Source organism: Oncorhynchus tshawytscha, linkage group LG24 (assembly GCF_018296145.1).
Source record: "Oncorhynchus tshawytscha isolate Ot180627B linkage group LG24, Otsh_v2.0, whole genome shotgun sequence".
Taxonomy (NCBI): domain Eukaryota; kingdom Metazoa; phylum Chordata; class Actinopteri; order Salmoniformes; family Salmonidae; genus Oncorhynchus; species Oncorhynchus tshawytscha.
In genome coordinates, this window is record NC_056452.1 from 13081665 (window position 1) to 13099368 (window position 17704).

Here is a 17704-nt window from a genome sequence, read left to right on the forward strand (position 1 = left end):
GTTGCTTGAACAGTGTTGATTAGGATAATGCCACGGTTTGGTACGCAATAGTAAGAAAATGGTAAGTGTTATGTTTTTCGAGAATTATTGTAAGGTTTCTCTCACCTGAAATAACTGACCTCTCCTCTTTAGAATTCTGACTGTTCCACCGTGATCTTATCTGACTGCATCGCTGTAACCTCATGACTGCTATGTGTCCTCTGGGCCTTCTCCAGCTGTATGACTTTGTTTCTGAAGACACGCCCTGCTCCGTGGCCTTCCACCCCAGCCTCCAAGTCTTCTCCTGTGGATCCAGCTCTGGCCTTGTCAGGGTCTTTGACATCGCCAGCGCCAAACTACTGGCAGAGCACAGGTAGGTAGACCCAGACTAGAGGAAATACTGTCGTATACATAGTGGGTTCTGGAGTTGATGGATTAATGAACAACAGAAGTTATGTGGTGCCTTGATACAGTAGAATCTAGATACAGTCTCTGAGCAGCGAAAGACACAGCACAGTTTTGCCTTGACTCGCAATAATCCTTTCAATTCTGATCTCGTGCTGTAAGACGCCGTAACCCGATGGCCAATTTGCCGGACGTGACTAGCTGTCGCTGTCGGTGGATCATACGTCTTGGTGCCGATTTGAATATATAACCGGGTTAAGTCAGTGACTGTTTATCCCGCCAGCTGAGTCATGTCATTACTGTGACCTACCATAAACCTCTCGAACACCACCACCACCCCTCACAAGGAAGTGTCACATCTGCTGTGCCTCTATCTTTCACCCTCTTTGCCCATTTTTTTTCTTTTGGCCTCTTACAGGCATGGGCGATGGCGGTGTAGGACGGGTGACAGAGATTTGGCTCTTGTCACAGTCTGTCAGTTGGTACCAGTGTGGTATCTCGTTATAGAGGAATCAAGCGGAGGCCTTCTGGAGATGAGAGAATCTGTGATTCGTGACTGAGCCACAATCGCTCGCGCACCTACTGTGTACACACACACACACACACACAGAGTCTGTGGGACAGAGTTGGCAGCAAGGCTATTATAGACACATTTAATAAGTTTGTGTATGAATGTCGAGACCACTGCCACAGTTTCAACACTTCAGTGTTAACCGGTGTAAAGGTTTAGAGAGTGAGAATGGAAATGGTTTTATTAAATATATGATTAGTGTGTCGTTTTTGGCTCTCGCTCTGTGACTCATTGTATTTGGGTGTTTGTTAACCTTTACACCTTTACAATCGTGGGAATTGGCCTATATGGATCGGGCCCAATTGAAATGTTTCTAACTGAAGAACTACAGTGTGAGAAACATATGCATAACCATGGCAGGAATCGAAAGGGAACAATTTGGAGATTAAGGTGAGGACACTTGTTCACCTGACACGACTGAATCCAAAATAACTGTTGATTTTACGTGCATTTGACGTTTTACTGTACTTTTCGCAGCATTTATCAACAATGAAATCTGAAAATACTCTGCATACATTCAATAACGTAGTAAGAATATTCATGAAGATTGTGGGGGTAGGTGCAATGTAAGACAAAATCAAATGAGAAGGGTTTGAGTGAGGGGTCTAACTGATGGCCACACATCTCTCGAGTATGCACAGTTTCCAAGTACTTTCAGTGCGCTTTTATGACTCAAAGGAAAGCGCTTTCAACCTTTTCTGTGCTTTTTTGAGCTCTCTTAGTTGTGCCGTTTAGTAACTGAAGCAGACTTGTAGATGTTTGTTTGGAACACAGCCCTGCATCCCCACCATCACACAATTACTGTTGTTATTTACACCATCACACAATTACTGTTGTTATTTTTTAAATTTAAATCTCAATCAGTGTTAGGGCGGGCATCATTTGAAAGCTTGTTCTATTGCCAACATGACTAGCTAAATTAGGCTGTCACAAGGCAGGCACTTCATAGAAATGGATAGTCATTTTGGTGCTTATAGAATGGAGTCAGGAGGGCATTTAAGTGCGTGGTTCCGCTGCTTATTTTCTTCACTGTAACCAAACGGGGCTCATTCTGTTAAGGGCAACCTAGGCTATGAGGCCATGGTATCCTTGTAACTGTCCATCAAGCATAGCGATCATAAACGTTGATACTTGTTCAAAAGAAAAATGCCATTGCGAACTCTTTGCAGTAAGGAAGTGTTTACTACCGAGGAGACAGTCAGCTGAGTGCATACGTTTTAGAAAGCGCACAACACATTTTATACTCTTCCTTTGTAGGCGTCACTTTCCCAAGCTATACATTTTATGACCCCAATGAGTTTCCCTCCTTTCCGCTGTGGAATGTCCATGGTTCTCTCTTTGTTTTGCCAGATGTCAGAATCGCACCCCGTCCATCCTCTGTTCTACCCTGCTCTCTGATCCTGGGCAATGTCCTCTTATCTGATGAGGTCAACCTTTCTAAATTAGCGTACACACGGTTTCATGGCCTAAACTCCATTAATACTCACAGTAGTCATTCACTAAACACAATACTAACAAACTGCAGTTTAACTTCAAACGTGTTACATTTTGATAGAATCCATCATACTGTAAATTACATGAGTTTTAAATGGAAATGTGAAGTGCGCATTTGGATTCACAGGTGTGTGTGGTTTGCTTCTATGACATCAAAGTGCTATTTATTATAATCCTCGCTGTCTCATCTTTCAGAACACCTCGAGTCCTCCTGTGTTTTTTTTGTTTCTGCAGGCAGCACAGAGGGGAGGTGGTGGGCCTGGCCTTTTCTCCAGATGGCGAGTTCATGTACAGCGCTGGCTCCCTGGGCTCTCTGGCGCTCTACAACTCCTCTCAGGAAGACCACCATGTACTCCGAGTACTGGGTGAGTTAACACTGACAACCACACATACAATACAGCTGGAGCTGGTTGAATTAGCTGGTATGTTATGAATGAAATGGAAGATGGAACCTTTCACCTTCAGAAATACAAGGACTGCACTCAGTGTATTGTATTGTTCTGATATTACCTGTCAGACAGCTCCATCTCCAGTGGAGGTACTGTATCTTCAATTTTCAATGACTTACAGGCAGGGCCTAATATTAACACCCGCCACTAGCCAAATGTGGGTAGATTTTGGCATTTGCGGGTAAGATGTCCATTTCACTAGCCACAATGGCCGGTGGTCAGGGCTCCACAGTGAGAGCATTTCACTCGGATTTGTGAATAAAAGTAAAATAAATGCTGCAGTAGCTGTTCTCAAAGTATTTCTGACGTTTTGTTTCATAGCTGGTAAATGAATCGCACAAAGTCAAAGAACTACGAATCCTACTATAGCCTATTCCACCTCGCGCTGAAACACTGCCTGGCTGGGGGCTGTGATATTTTGGTTGAAATACTCCGGTCACAAAAAATGAAATGAAACATCATACCACATTATTTCATACTAGTAATACATTTGTTTTAGAAACATTACAAAGCATATCTGTTTTTTTGTGTATGTTTTGTTGGTGTAATTTTAATGACTATTATTTTGGCTGCTATAAAATCTGAGTGGCTTGTAGATTTTTAAATCTACCTGCAACAGTGGCTGGGAGACCAGTAAGTTAATTTTATGCCCCAACACACCCTCCCTCATTCTATTTTTGTGTAGGTAATGTGGTTGCTCGAGGTACTGAACGTGCTCCTGACGCCCTCACTGTAAGCAGCGACAATCGCTGTCTGGCTTTCGTCGGGCCGTCTGAGTACACCGTCACCATCATGGCCGCCCGCTCCCTGGATGAGGTACTGTTGCTTCTCTTACGATCAACAAAATCTCTGCCCCCTGTTATTGTGTCAATCAATTAGTCTTTGAGCTTTGTTTTCCTATATGTGGCTTGAACAACTTTATTGTTCAAATTATAGTGTAAAAAAATAGTGATTTACTCTGTACTTCCCAAATGGTAGGTCAGGACCAACTGGTGTGTCTCTGCAGTAATTTTGGCAGAGATAAAGTAACACCTACATGTTTCAGGTAGACCACCATAATCCCTGTGACGAAGAACGCCAAGGTAACCTGTCTAAATGACTATCGCCCCGAACTACTCTCATCCTTAGCCATGAAATGCTTTGAAAGGCCGGTCATGGCTCACATCAACGGCATCATCCCAGACACCCTGGGCCCACTCCAATTTGCGTACCACCCCAACAGAGCCACAGATGATGCAATCACTATTGAACCCCACACTGCCCTTTCCCACCTGGATAAGAGGAACACCTATGTGAGAATGCTGTTCATTGACTTCAGCTCAGCATTCAACACCATAGTGCCCTCCAAGCTCATTACTAAGCTAAGGAACCTGTTATTGAACACCTCCGTCTGTATCTTGACTTCCTGACGGGCTGCCCCCAGGTGGTGAGTGTAGGCAACGCATCCACCACGCTGACCATCAACACGTAGGCCCCTCGGGGGTGTGCTTAGTCCCCGCCTGTAGTCCCTGTTCACCCAGGACTGCACGACTCCAACGCCATCATTAAGTTGGCTGATGACACGACAGTGATGGGCCTGATCACCGATGATGATGAGACAGCCTATAGGGAGGAGGTCGGTGTGGTGCCAGGACAACAACTTCTCCCTCAACGTCAGCAAGACAAAGGAGCTGATCGTGCACTACAGGAAATGGAGGACCGAGCACGCCGCCATTGACATTGGCACGGCTCTAGTGGAGCGGGAATTCCTAGGGGTCCACATCACTAAGGATCGATCATGGTCCACACACACCAACACAGTTGTGAAGAGAGCACGACAACACCTCTTGCCCCTCAGGAGGCTGAAAATATTTGGCACTGGGCCTCAGATCCTGAAAAAGTTCCACAGCTGCACCATTGAGAGCAACTTGACTGGCTCCATCACTGCTCTGTGTGGCAACTGCTTGGCATCCGACCGCAAGGCGCTACAGAGGGTACTGCGTCCGGCCCAGTACATCACTGGGGCCAAGCTTCCTGACATCCAGGACCTCTATACCAGGCGGTGTCAGAGGATGGTCCTAAAACTGTTAAAGGCACCAGCCTCCCAAGTCAGACTGTTTCCTCTGCATTCGCACCTCAAGCGGTGCCGATGCATCAAGTCTGGAACCAACAGAACCCTAAACAGCTTATACCCCCAAGCCGTAAAACTGCTAAATAGTTATTTAAGTAGTTAACCAAATAGCTAACCGGACTATTGACCCTTTTTGCACAACTTTTGACTCCTCACATACAGTGAGGGGGAAAAAGTATTTGATCCCCTGCTGATTTTGAACGTTTTCCCACTGACAAAGAAATGATCAGTCTATAATTTTAATGGTAGGTTTATTTGAACAGTGAGACAGAATAACAACAAAGAAATCCAGAAAAAGGCATGTAAAAATGTTATAAATTGATTCGCATTTTAATGAGGGAAATAAGTATTTGACCCCTCTGCAAAACATGACTTAGTACTTGGTGGCAAAACCCTTGTTGGTAATCACAGAGGTCAGACGTTTATTGTAGTTGGCCACCAGGTTGCACACATCTCAGGAGGGATTTTGTCCCACTCCTCTTTGCAGATCTTCTCCAAATCATTAAGGTTTCGAGGCTGACGTTTGGCAACTCGAACCTTCAGCTCCCGCCACAGATTTTCTATGGGATTAAGGTCTGGAGACTGGCTAGGCCACTTCAGGGCCTTGATGTGTTTCTTCTTGAGCCACTCCTTTGTTGCCTTGGCAGTGTGTTTTCTGTCATTGTACATGGCCCTGTCCATCATCCCTTTGATGCAGTGAAGTTGTCCTGTCCCCTTAGCAGAAAAACACCCCCGAAGCATAATTTTCCCATCTCCATGTTCGACGGTGGGGATGGTGATGTTGGGGTCATAGGCAGCATTCCTCCTCCTCCAAACACGGCGAATTGAATTGATGCCAAAGAGCTCCATTTTGGTCTCATCTGACCACAACACTTTCACCCAGTTGTCATCTGAATCATTCAGATGTTCATTGGCAAACTTCAGACGGGCATGTATATGTGCTTTCTTGAGCAGGGGGACCTCGCGGGTGCTGCAGGATTTCAGTCCTTCACGGCGTAGTGTGTTACCAATTGTGTTCTTGGTGACTATGGTCCCAGCTGCCTTGAGATCATTGACAAGAACCTCCCGTGTAGTTCTGGGCTGATTCTTCACCGTTCTCATGATCATTGCAACTCCACAAGGTGAGATCTTGCATGGAGCCCCAGGCCGAGGGAGATTGACAGTTCTTTTGTGTTTCTTCCATTTGCGAATAATCGCACCAACTGTTATTACCTTCTCGCCAAGCTGCTTGCCGATGGTTTTGTAGCTCATTCCAGCCTTGTGTAGGTCTACAATCTTGTCCCTGACATCCTTGGAGAGCTCTTTGGTCTTGGCCATGGTGGAGAGTTTGGAATCTGATTGATTGATTGCTTCTGTGGACAGGTGTCTTTTATACAGGTAACAAACTGAGATTAGGAGCACTCCCTTTAAGTGTGCTCCTAATCTCAGCTCGTTACCTGTATAAAAGACACCTGGGAGCCAGAAATCTTTCTGATTGAGAGGGGGTCAAATGCTTATGTCCCTCATTAAAATTCAAATCAATTTATAACATTTTTGACATGCGTTTTTCTGGATTTTTTGGTTGTTATTCTGTCTCTCACTGTTCAAATAAACCTACCATTAAAATTAGACTGATCATTTCTTTGTCAGTAGGCAAACGTACAAATCAGCAGGGGATCAAATACTTTTGTCCCTCACTGTACACTGCTGCTACTGTTTATTATCTGACACTTTATTCATAGTTACAGTTGAAGTTTACATGTGGGGGTGCTTTGCTGCAGGAGGGACTGGTGCACTTCACAATATAGCTGGCATTATGAGGAAGGACAATTAGGTGGATATATTGAAGCAACATCTCAAGACATCAGTCAGGAAGTTAAAGTTTGGTTGCAAATGGGTCTTCCAAATGGACAATGACCCTAAGCATGCTTCCAAAGTTGTGGCAAAATGGCTTAAGGACAACGAAGTCAAGGTATTGGAGTGGCCATCACAAAGCCCTGACCTCAATCCCATAGACATTTTTTGGGAAGAACTGAAAAGGCGTGTGCGAGCAAGGAGGCCTACAAACCTGACTCAGTTACACCAGCTCTGTCAGGAGGAATGGGCCAAAACTCACCCAACTTAATGTGGGAAGCTTGTGGAAGGCTACCTGAAACGTTTGACCCTAGTTAAACAATTTCAAGGCAATGCTACCAAATACTAATTGAGTGTATGTAAACTTCTGACCCACTGGGAATGTGATGAAAGAAATAAAAGCTGAAATAAATTATTCTCTCTACTATTATTCTGACATTTCACATTCTTAAAATAAAGTGGTGATCCTAACTGACCTAAGACAGGGAATTGTTACTAGGATTAAATGTCAGGAATTGTGAAAAAATAAGTTCAAATGTATTTGGCTAAGGTGTATGTAAACTTCTGACTTCAACTGTATATGTTAAATGTACATATCTACCTCAATTACCCTTCATCAACTCGCTACTGGATTCATATATAGCCAAGTTATCGTTACTCATTGTGTATTTATTATAACTTATTATGTGTTCTACTTTTCTATTATCTGTATATTTTCTTTCTCTTTGCATTGTTAGGAAGGTAAGCATTTCATTGTTAGTCTTTACCTGTTGTTTATGAAGCATGTGAAAATTTAAAATGAGATTTAAACAAGGTCGGATGTGTATCTGAGCCGAGGTAACATGATGCTCTACTTTGCATCACCCAGCTGCTGCGTGTGGACGTGAGTATCCTGGATGTGGAGAGCACCACTCTAGACTCGGCCTTGAAGGTGTGCTTCTCCCCGGCCTCCACCGGACACCTACTGGTCACCACCTCCGCCAACAAGATCCTGTGGATTAGCGCGAACACCGGACGACTGCTCAGAGAGGTAGTGGTGCTGATATGCATGCCGTCTCTCTGTTTTTGAGGTGTGTGTGTGTGTGTGTGTGTCTACGTTTTAGTGTGGGAGATACTTTTGTAGTGTGTGGGGACACCTGCTCGTCAAACATCTCATTCTATAATCATGGGCATTAATATGGAGTTGGTCCCCCGTTTGCTGCTATAACAGCCTCCACTCTTCTGGGACGGCTTTCCACTAGATGTTGGAACATTGCTGCGGGTGCCTTGCTTCCATTCAGCCACGAGAGCATTAGTGAGGTCGGGCACTGATGTTGTGCAATTAAGCCTGGTTCAAATTCATCCCAAAGGTGTTCAATGGGGTTGAGTTCAGGGCTCTGTGCAGGCCAGTCAAGTTCTTCCACACTGATCTCGACAAACCATTTCTATATGGACCTCACTTTGTGCTCTGTCATGGGGGGCATTGTCATGCTGAAACAGGAAAGGGTCTTCCGCAAACTGTTACCACAAAGTTGGAAGCACAGAATCATCTAGAATGGCATTGTATGCTGTAGTGTTACATTTTCCTTTCACTTGAACTAAGGGGCCTAGCCCGAACTATGAAAAACAGCCACAGACCATTATTCCTCCTCCACCAAACTTTACAGTTGGCACTATGCATTGGGGCAGGTAGTGTTTTCCTGGCATCCTCCAAACCCAGATTCGTCCGTCGCAATGCCAGATGGTGAAGCGTGATTCATCACTCCCGAGAATGCATTTCCGCCGCCCCAGAGTCCAATAGCAGCGAGCTTTACACCACTCCAGCCGACGCTTGGCATTGCGCTTAGTGATCTTAGGTTTTTGTGTGGCTGCTCGGCCACTGAAACCCATTTCATGAAGCTTCCGACGAACAGTTCTTGTGCTGACTTTGCTTCCAGAGGCAGTTTGGAACTTGGTAGTGAGTGTTGCAACCGAGGACAGACAATTTTTTCCAACACTCGGCGGCCCCGTTCTGTGAGCTTGTGTGGCCTACCACTTCGCAGCTGAGCTGTTGTTGCTCCCAGACATTTCCACTTCACAATAACCGCACTTACATTTGACCTGGACAGCTCTAGCAGGGCAGAAATTTTATGAACTGACTTGTTGGAAGTCACTGAGCTCTTCAGTAAGGCCATTCAACTGCCAATGTTTGTCTATGGAGATTGCATGACTGTGTTCGATTTTATACACCTGTCAGCAACGGGTGTGGCTGATATAGTCAAATCCACAAATTTTGAAGGGGTGTCCACATACTTTTGTGTATATAGTGTGTTTGTGTGTGACAATGTTGATGTGCATAATACAGTGATGTGTGTTGTAATGAAGGTGCTGATTGTCTTTGCCACTGACTTTCCTAAAGAGATGTTTTTACATTTTAGTCATTTAGCTGATGCTCTTAACCAGAGGGACTTAGTTAGTGCATTCGTCTTAATAAGGTAGCTCGGTTAGACAACCATATATCACGATCATAGTAAGTAAACCATTTCCTCAACAAAGCAACTTATCAGCAAAGACAGAGCTAGTGAGAAAAGAAAAGCGTGGGTGTTAAAATTGTTTATTTATTAATCAAGGTACTTTAATATATCTACGTTGTTTTGGTGGAGTTCTTCAGTGTTTTGTGTATGGTATCCCTGCCAGGTGTCTAAGGTACACAAGCACCAGTGTTCCTCTCTAGCTGTGAGTGAGGATGGACGTTTCTTACTGACAGCAGGACACAATGCTGTGAAGGTGTGGGATTACAGCATGCAGCTGCATGTCAACTCGCAGGTAAAGTTGATTGGGTTCGGTTACCATGCCAATCGGCATTTTGTATTAGCAATTTATGGATTTCAGTATTGTGGTCTTACCAAATTTCAAGTAGTTTTTAAAAGTTGTTACGTTATTCATTTGAAATGTGTTGATTTGAAGACGACATTCCATCCCAGATGTTCATAGGCCACAGCCAGCCTATTCGCCAGGTGAACTTCGCCCCAGACCAGATGGCTGTGGTCTCAGTAGGAGACGCCATCTTCTTCTGGGACTTTCTGGCCCACCCTCAGGAGACTGGAACTGACAGACGGTGAGAGTCTTGCCTGTCTGTCTGTATGTCATGTCTGTCTGTCCCCCAAAGAATTCTCCACAGTGGTATTGCATTACTGTACTGTTGTAAATTGTAGAAGTAGGTTGTATTCATGCATCTGTGTGTAATTTATCAGTTTTCATTTTTCTCTCGCAGTTCACCACCAAAGGCAGCCTCTGTTTCCCCTCCTAAACCAGGTAAATATAAAAACAGAGATGATGAATCATCATTTCTTTCTATGTCATTCACACCATATTTTAAAAGGTTGCTAGTAAATAGAATACCATGTACAGAAAGAAGTAAGTCTTCTAGTTCTGGCTATCAATAGATATTCAGAATTTGGGGGTTCTACTGTAGCCCTTAAAGGTAATTCAGAGTCAGAGGTCAACGGTAGGCTGCTATCCAATGGAATGCCTCGACGGACAGCGCCCCTTCCCACCTCACCTCCGCCCTGTTTGGACATCAGCTCCATAGACCGGATTGGACAAGGTGAGTATCGCTGCTCCTTTTTTCATTCACTTTTTTTACGCTTTGTTTTTATCTCTCACCCTTACTTGTAAAATTACCCCTAGCACCAACCCCTGGAAAAGTGTGCAAAAAACTATGGTGATCGTTCCACCTAGCCCGCCAATGGGTTTCCACCATTTTTCTTATGACTTTCTGCAAAGATAAGGAGCAAGGTATTGTTTTACAACCGACCTAAAGTATCATGTTCTCCCCCACTTTGCCCTTCTCCTGCGTCTCCCTCTTTCCTTCTTAAGCTCTGAGCCACCTGTCTCTGTGTGAGGAGGACATTGACGAGGTTCTTCCCCGCGCTGCCCCCCTCCTTGCCCCCCTGGCAGGCCCCTCCCCTCGCCCTCCGTCTGGCTCCTTTCTCAAAGTCACTGAGATGGCAGCAGGTGGAGACTCATCAACCCTGAAGTCTAGTCTGAAGAGAGCAGCGGACAATGGTAAATGATTTATTTATCAATTCAGTGGCAAAGATAATCATCATGCATGTAGTACCAGTCAAAAGTGTGGACACCTACTCATTCAAGGGGTTTTCTTTATTTGTACTATTTTCTACATTGTAGATAAAATTGAATGTTTATAAAAAATATATATATATATTTTTTTATATTTGAGATTCTTCTTCTGCCTTGATGACAGCTTTGCACACTACATTACAATGTAGAAAAGAGTCAAAATAAAGAGATCTCCTTGAATGAGTAGGTGTGTCCAAACTTTTGACTGGTACTGTACATACTGAACAAAAATATAAACGCAAACAATTTCAAAGATTTTACTGAGTTACAGTTCATAGAAGGAAATCAGTCCATTTTAAATACATTCATTAGGCCCGAATCTATGGATTTCACATGACTGGACAGGGATGCTTCAATGGGTGGGCTTGGGAGGGCATAGGCCCACCCACTTGGTCACCAGTTCCACCCACTGGGAAGCCAGGCCCAGCCAATCAGAATGAGTTTTTTCCCCACAAAAGGGCTTCATTACAGACACAAATACTCCTCAGCACCCCCCTCAGACGGTAGGTGAAGGAGCCGGATGTGGAGGTCCTGGGCTGGCATGGCTACACGTGTTCTGCGTTTGTGAGGCTGGTTGGATGTACTGCCAAATTCTATAACAATTACGTTGGAGGCGGCTTATGGTAGAGAAATTAACATTAAATTCTCCGGCAACAGCTCTGTTGGACATTCCTGCAGTCAGTCGGGAGCGCCGCTGCTCAGCTATATTCAGGTCTCTGCAGAGATGTTCAATTGGGTTCAAGTCCGGACTCTGGCTGGGCCACTCAAGGACATTCAGAGACTTGTCCTGAAGCTCTCCTGCATTATCTTGGATGTGTGCTTAGGGTCGTTGTCCTGTTGGAGGTGAACCTTTGCCCCAGTCCGAGGTCCTGAGCACTCTGTAGCAGGTTTTCATCAATGATCTCTCTGTACATCTTTCTCTCGATCCTTACTGGTCTCTCAGTCCATGCCGCTGAAAAATATCCCCACAGCATGATGCTGCCACCACAATGCTTCACTGTAGGGATGGTATGGGATGATCAGTGGAAACAGGATGCACGTGAGCTCAATTTTGAGTCTCATAGCAAAGGGTCTGAATAAGGTATTTCTGCTTTTAATAATAATAAATTAGCAAAGATTTCTAAAAACGTTTTTGCTTTGACATTATGGTATTTTGTGTAGATTGAAGATTCTTATTTTTGTAAATCCATTTTTAGAATAAGGCTGTAACGTAACAAAATGTGGGAAAAGTAAAAGGGTCTGAATACTTTCCGAATGCGCTATATATGTATGTGTATATATGTATGTATGCATGTATGTATGTATGTATGTTACTTTGTGGTATGTTATACAGATTCTTTGAAGGTGGAGAAGCCAGTGCGTCCTGACTGCTACAAGCACTTCACCCCACGTTTCAAAACCTCCACCCTCGACCAGGTAGAGAGCACCTCTCGCCAGCTCAAGTCCCGTCATTGAGAAATAAGGAAGCCTGCATTTATTAAGCATTCTGTCTGCTTGTCTCCATCTCAGAGTACTGCAACTCCTGAACTGGGCGAAGAGGGCCTGCGTCTGAAGGCAGTAATTGGTTACAATGGCAATGGGCGGGCCAACATGGTGTGGAATCCAGAAACAGGTAAAACCTTGCGCTTGTTCAGCTGATTTCATTGGCTGACTAAAATATACTGATAGAATACAGAAAATATTATGATGCAAGTTATAATGCATTGTAAGACTTGGCGTAAGCATGTATGACCCGACCCCTTGTCTCTTTCCTTCTTATTTACAGTTTCATCGCTGTTTGTTTATCTTATGTGGTTGTGTTGACTGATTCCAGGTCTGTTTGTATACTGCTGTGGTTGTGTGGTAGTTGTGTACTTTCCTGTATATAGCTTCTTACTTTCTCGTCTTTATTTTTATTTCTCTTGTGTTTTTGTTCTATCTTATGTTATTATTAGTACTACATTGATATTGATTGTTGAGTTTGGAGCTTGCAAGAAAGGCATGTTATGTTTCTTGTCCACGTGACATTAAAACTTGAAACTTGACTGAGTGCAGGTCTGTTTGCGTGCTCCTGTGATTGTGTGGTGGTTATGTGGTTTTGTTTAGGGCTGTTGCGGTGACCGTATTACCGCCACACTGGCGGTCACGAGTCATGAAGGCAGTCAAATTCCACATGACCGTTTTAGTCACGGCATTTAGGCTTCTCCAAGCTCTGATGCTACTGATGGTCATTAATAGCCTACCATACTTGCTAACTGCCTGGTACTCTGCACTCTATTGACTCTATTGTCCCTCTAATCAGTCTGACATCAATGCAAATGTCTTTGAAAATCTAATCAAACACTTCATGTGAACCCATGAGCTCATGTTGCGCAACATTTCTATAGGCTATTTCATTGCGTTTTAAGGTTTGTATCACAACTGAAGTGGCCAAATAACTTCTTAAAATTAAGCACATCAATCTGCTTTACAAGGGGTGTAGAGCCTAACTGGCATATATACGCAGCGCGTTAAGTTAAAGTTTGGGGAAGATCATTTTCACCATAAAAATGCACCTTTATAATAAAAGCATTACATGCATAATCGCGTTTGCAGTCACTTAATAATGGTGTTTTCCACAAATGGAACATTCGCGCTTAATGCCTACTACCATGTGTGCTTATAATGTGAAGAAATAGTCTAATAGTTAATCAACATTTTAAGCTAAACAAGTTTTTTTGATGCAAGTGGTTGTATTAATTTGGGATCTGTCGCATCCCACAACTGTCCCAGACAATGTTTGGAATATTTATTTCTCACACAGAATAGAATTGGTCGACTTTTGTGGGGATAGTAGATTGACATAGGCTAGTGCTTTTGCTGTTCGTTAGGCCTACTCATCTTGTTGGCTGACGAAAATTAGATGTGGACAGTTCATCCGATGTTTTCAATATGCACCTCAGAATTGGATAATGACTCGCACAGTTGCGTCCCCGACGTGTCCGTCTTCACTTGTAGCCTATGAGAAAGACTCGATCACGTGACAGAGAGCCGTGTGAGTGAGAGGCACTTCAGATTGTACAGCACACTCAGGGAGAAGGGCACAACGCAGCACTCTGGGCTTCAAAAGGCATGGTTTTCTTTTAATGGTGCATTACGACCACAAAGGGGATGTCACCATGAAATTCGAGGCATCATCAAGTGCTTGTCAAATTGTGAGAGACTATTGGTGTGTACAGCCTGTGCAAAAAAACAACAACTCATGCCTTTCAAGCGACTTTCTTCAAATCATCATTAGTCTCATGCAGCCTTACAATGTATTAAAAATCAAAACATATAGCCTAAAGTTTACAGAACCACTAAAGTTACATTAATAACTATAAATTAACTTAACGCTTAACACAGAATAGTCAAATGTGCACACTCTATCATCGTTTGGAGAAAATATTAATATTTTATTCAGCTTTGTTCAATTGTATTCTTCATTCTATAAAATAATGCCACAGCCACAAATCTTGTCTGCTAAATTAACTAGTGTAGCCCACAGCCACATTAGGATCTAACCTAAGAAGAACTCAAGAGTATGCAATTATTTTTCTTCTGAAATGGACTACATTTTCTTTATACCATGCTTCTTTAGACCTGTATAAAATAAATAATGGATTTATTGTGAAGGTGTAGGCTATATTACATGGCTTTATTAGACTTTAAAAAATGTATTTTAGGCTATGTGTGGATGCCAGGAGATGTGTTTGTATTAATTAACTGTCAATTACCGTGAGACCGACAGTTATTTGCTTGACAATCACCGGCTGACAAAATTCCGCCACAGCCCTAGTTGTGTTGACTGATTGCAGGTCTGTTTGCGTACTCCTGTGGTTGTGTGGTGGTGGTGGAGAACCTACACACTGGCTCCCAGAGACACTGGCTGGGCCACACTGAGGAGATCTCCTGTCTGGCTGTTACCAATGACGCGCAGGTAGGCCTCCAGTCTCCTCTCTAGCATGAGCGATGATGATGAAGGTGGTGGACTGCTGGTGCCAATAAGGATGATGCATTCTCTGCGTCTCAACCACTGTCTGAATGTGGTTTCTCTCTGTGACTAGTTGTGCTAAGTCTGAATTATCCTGTTTAAAGTGTTTATGTGACTTTGATCCTTTCTAACTAGACAGGTGATTTTATGAGTCATTGCACGTCTCTGACGGTGTGTTGTTCTCTTTCAGACTGTGGCCTCGGCGGCAGGAGGCAGCGGTGGCTCCAGGAGCCTCATCTGCATCTGGAACGTTCAGGATGGAACCTGCAGTAATACCATCTCCTACCACCAGGGGGCGGTGCAGGCCCTGTCCTTCTCCAGGGATGATTTCTTCTTCCTCACTGTGGGTCAGTGGAACAGTCCTTCAAGGACAAGTGGAGTAGAGTTTCACTACAAAGCGTTCACTTATCCAGTCACATACAGATCAATGATTACCTCAAGGATGAGATTTTTTTAATGGTATTTGAATCCGCCCTCCTGCAGGGGACTTCACCGACCCGGAGGTGGCGTTGTGGAGCACCAGGACCTACCAGCTGCTGTCCAGGGTCAGTGTGTCCGGCCCGCTCCACGACGTGGCCTTCAGCCCCTCTGCAGCCAGTCAGCTGGCCTGTGTGGGCAGCCATGGACTCTACTTCTGCAACACCCACACACAGGGCCTGGACGTGGAGCTCAAGGTAACAATAGAATTAGAGTGAATTTCTAATTAATTGTTTTTCTAAGAAGGTAGCCCTGATACTTTTTTTACACTCGTACCGACCCAAACTATGCTCTTTTGGCCTGCTTTCTAGAGAATATGTTTCGGTGTAATTACCAGCCTTCTTTTGTTTAACACTGCTTATTTCCTGCCTGGTTTGGGCTGGGCATGTCTAGCTAACTAGAGCCCCTCTGCTTGGATAAAAATCAGGCCGGCACCAGGTATGTTCAACATGTCCTCCCTCATAGGAAGACATATTTCCACATAACGAGGACAACAACGTTTTTCTTTCACAAAGACTTTGAAGAAAAATGTCCATGTTGTGTGGACAACAACGTTTTTCTAATTCAAATTCTAGGTGCAGAGAGTGTGTGTGCCAGAGGAGGTGGGTAACGTGGAGCTGACGGCTCTGTGCTACAACGCCAACTCCATCCTCTTCACGGGCACCAACAGTGGACATGTGTGTGCCTGGGACTGCAACACCCAGCGTTGCTTCATGACCTGGGAGGCTGACCAAGGGGAGATCGGTCAGTTACATTTAAAAAAATGTTACTCATAGCAGGCACTCTTATCCGAAGCTTATCAAATCAAATCAAATTTTATCCAGACTTCATTCAACTAAAGTTGGTAAATAAACACATATCACAATCCTTGCAAATAAACCCGTCTCCAAAATAGGTTTGTGAGTCTGTATGTACAGTATTGGTGTACGTTTGTGTGTGTTTTCCTAGGAGTGCTGCTGTGTCGGGGGAACCGTCTGTTGACGGGCAGTAACACTCGTAGGCTGAGGCTGTGGGGCGTGGCAGCTGTACAGGGCATGAGGCCTGGAGGAGAGGCCTCTAACACAGAGGACAGGTCTGTTGCTCACCGCACACTCCTTCTCAGCCTACACATTCTACTCCTTACATACCTTTTCCCTCATCCTCCTATGTTACATAGTGTATCTTCTCATGACATGTCTTTAAAGCCCATTCATCTCTGTGGCCTGTTGATTTATATTCCTTGAAAATGTGGTATTTAGTTAAAGCCGCAATATGTAACTTTGAGGGGACCTGATCAAATTCACATAGAAATGGTAGTTACAGATCTGTCATTCTCATTGAAAGCAAGTCTAAGAAGCGGTAGATCTGTTCTATGTCCGCTATTTCTATGTTTCTAGTTTATTTCTTATACGGCGGAGCAATTTCAGCATACAACATGTAAAGTGTTGTTTACATCCCTGTTAGTCACACCTGTCTAACATCCCTGTTAAATAGGTGTGGCATATCAATAAGCTGATTAAACAGCATTATCATTACACAGGTCCACCTTGTGCTGGGGACAATAAAAAGCCACTTTAAAACGTGCAGTTTTGTCACATAACCCAATGCCACAGATGTCTCCAGTTTTGAGGGAGAGGGCAATTGGCATGCTGACTGCAGGAATGTCCACCAGAGCTGTTGCCAGATAATTTAATGTTAATTTCTTTACCATAACCCTCATCCAACGTCATCTTAGAGAATTTGGCAGTATGCTCAACTGGCAGTATACGTGTAGCCAAGCCAGACCAGGACCTCCACATCTGGCTTTTTCTCCTTCCGGATTGTCTGAGACTAACCATCTGTGGGTTTGCACAACAGAAGAATTTCTGCACAAATTGTCAGAAACCGTCTCAGGGAAGCTTATCTGCGTGACACATCACAAGACATGTCACCCATTGAGCATGGTTGGGATCCTCTGGATTGACATGTACGAGAGCATGTTCCAGTTCCCGCCAATATCAAGCACAATATTGGACAATATTCCACAGGCCACAATCAACGGCCTGATCAACTCTATGCAAAGGAGATGTCGCACTGCATGAAGCGAATGGTGGTCACACCAGATACTGACTGGTTTTCTGATCCAAGGCCCTACTTTGTTTTTAAGGAACTGTATCTGTGACCAACAGATGCATATCTATTCCTAGTCATGTGAAATCCATAGATTAGGGTCTAGTTAATTAATTTCAATTGACTGATTTCCTTGTCTGAACTGTAACTCAGTTTATTTGCGTTTTATGTTTTGGTTCAGTGTACATGTATTGCATCAGTGCGAT

The 17704-nt window shown here is 43.9% G+C and overlaps 1 protein-coding gene across 2 annotated transcripts in view; it reads left to right on the forward strand.

Annotated features, from left to right (window-relative positions):
* Window positions 1-17704, forward strand: part of wdr90 (WD repeat domain 90) — a 55651-nt gene that overhangs the window by 33613 nt on the left and 4334 nt on the right. For both annotated transcript variants that reach the window (XM_024386849.2, XM_042305336.1), the window contains 16 exons: window positions 216-352; window positions 2684-2814; window positions 3584-3714; window positions 7710-7871; window positions 9497-9625; window positions 9784-9917; window positions 10074-10114; window positions 10275-10406; window positions 10679-10867; window positions 12276-12358; window positions 12452-12554; window positions 14758-14879; window positions 15124-15280; window positions 15417-15607; window positions 15986-16154; window positions 16359-16482. In XM_024386849.2, the coding sequence (XP_024242617.2) occupies window positions 216-352; window positions 2684-2814; window positions 3584-3714; window positions 7710-7871; window positions 9497-9625; window positions 9784-9917; window positions 10074-10114; window positions 10275-10406; window positions 10679-10867; window positions 12276-12358; window positions 12452-12554; window positions 14758-14879; window positions 15124-15280; window positions 15417-15607; window positions 15986-16154; window positions 16359-16482 (2135 nt within the window). The remainder of the gene's footprint in view (window positions 1-215; window positions 353-2683; window positions 2815-3583; window positions 3715-7709; window positions 7872-9496; window positions 9626-9783; window positions 9918-10073; window positions 10115-10274; window positions 10407-10678; window positions 10868-12275; window positions 12359-12451; window positions 12555-14757; window positions 14880-15123; window positions 15281-15416; window positions 15608-15985; window positions 16155-16358; window positions 16483-17704) is intronic.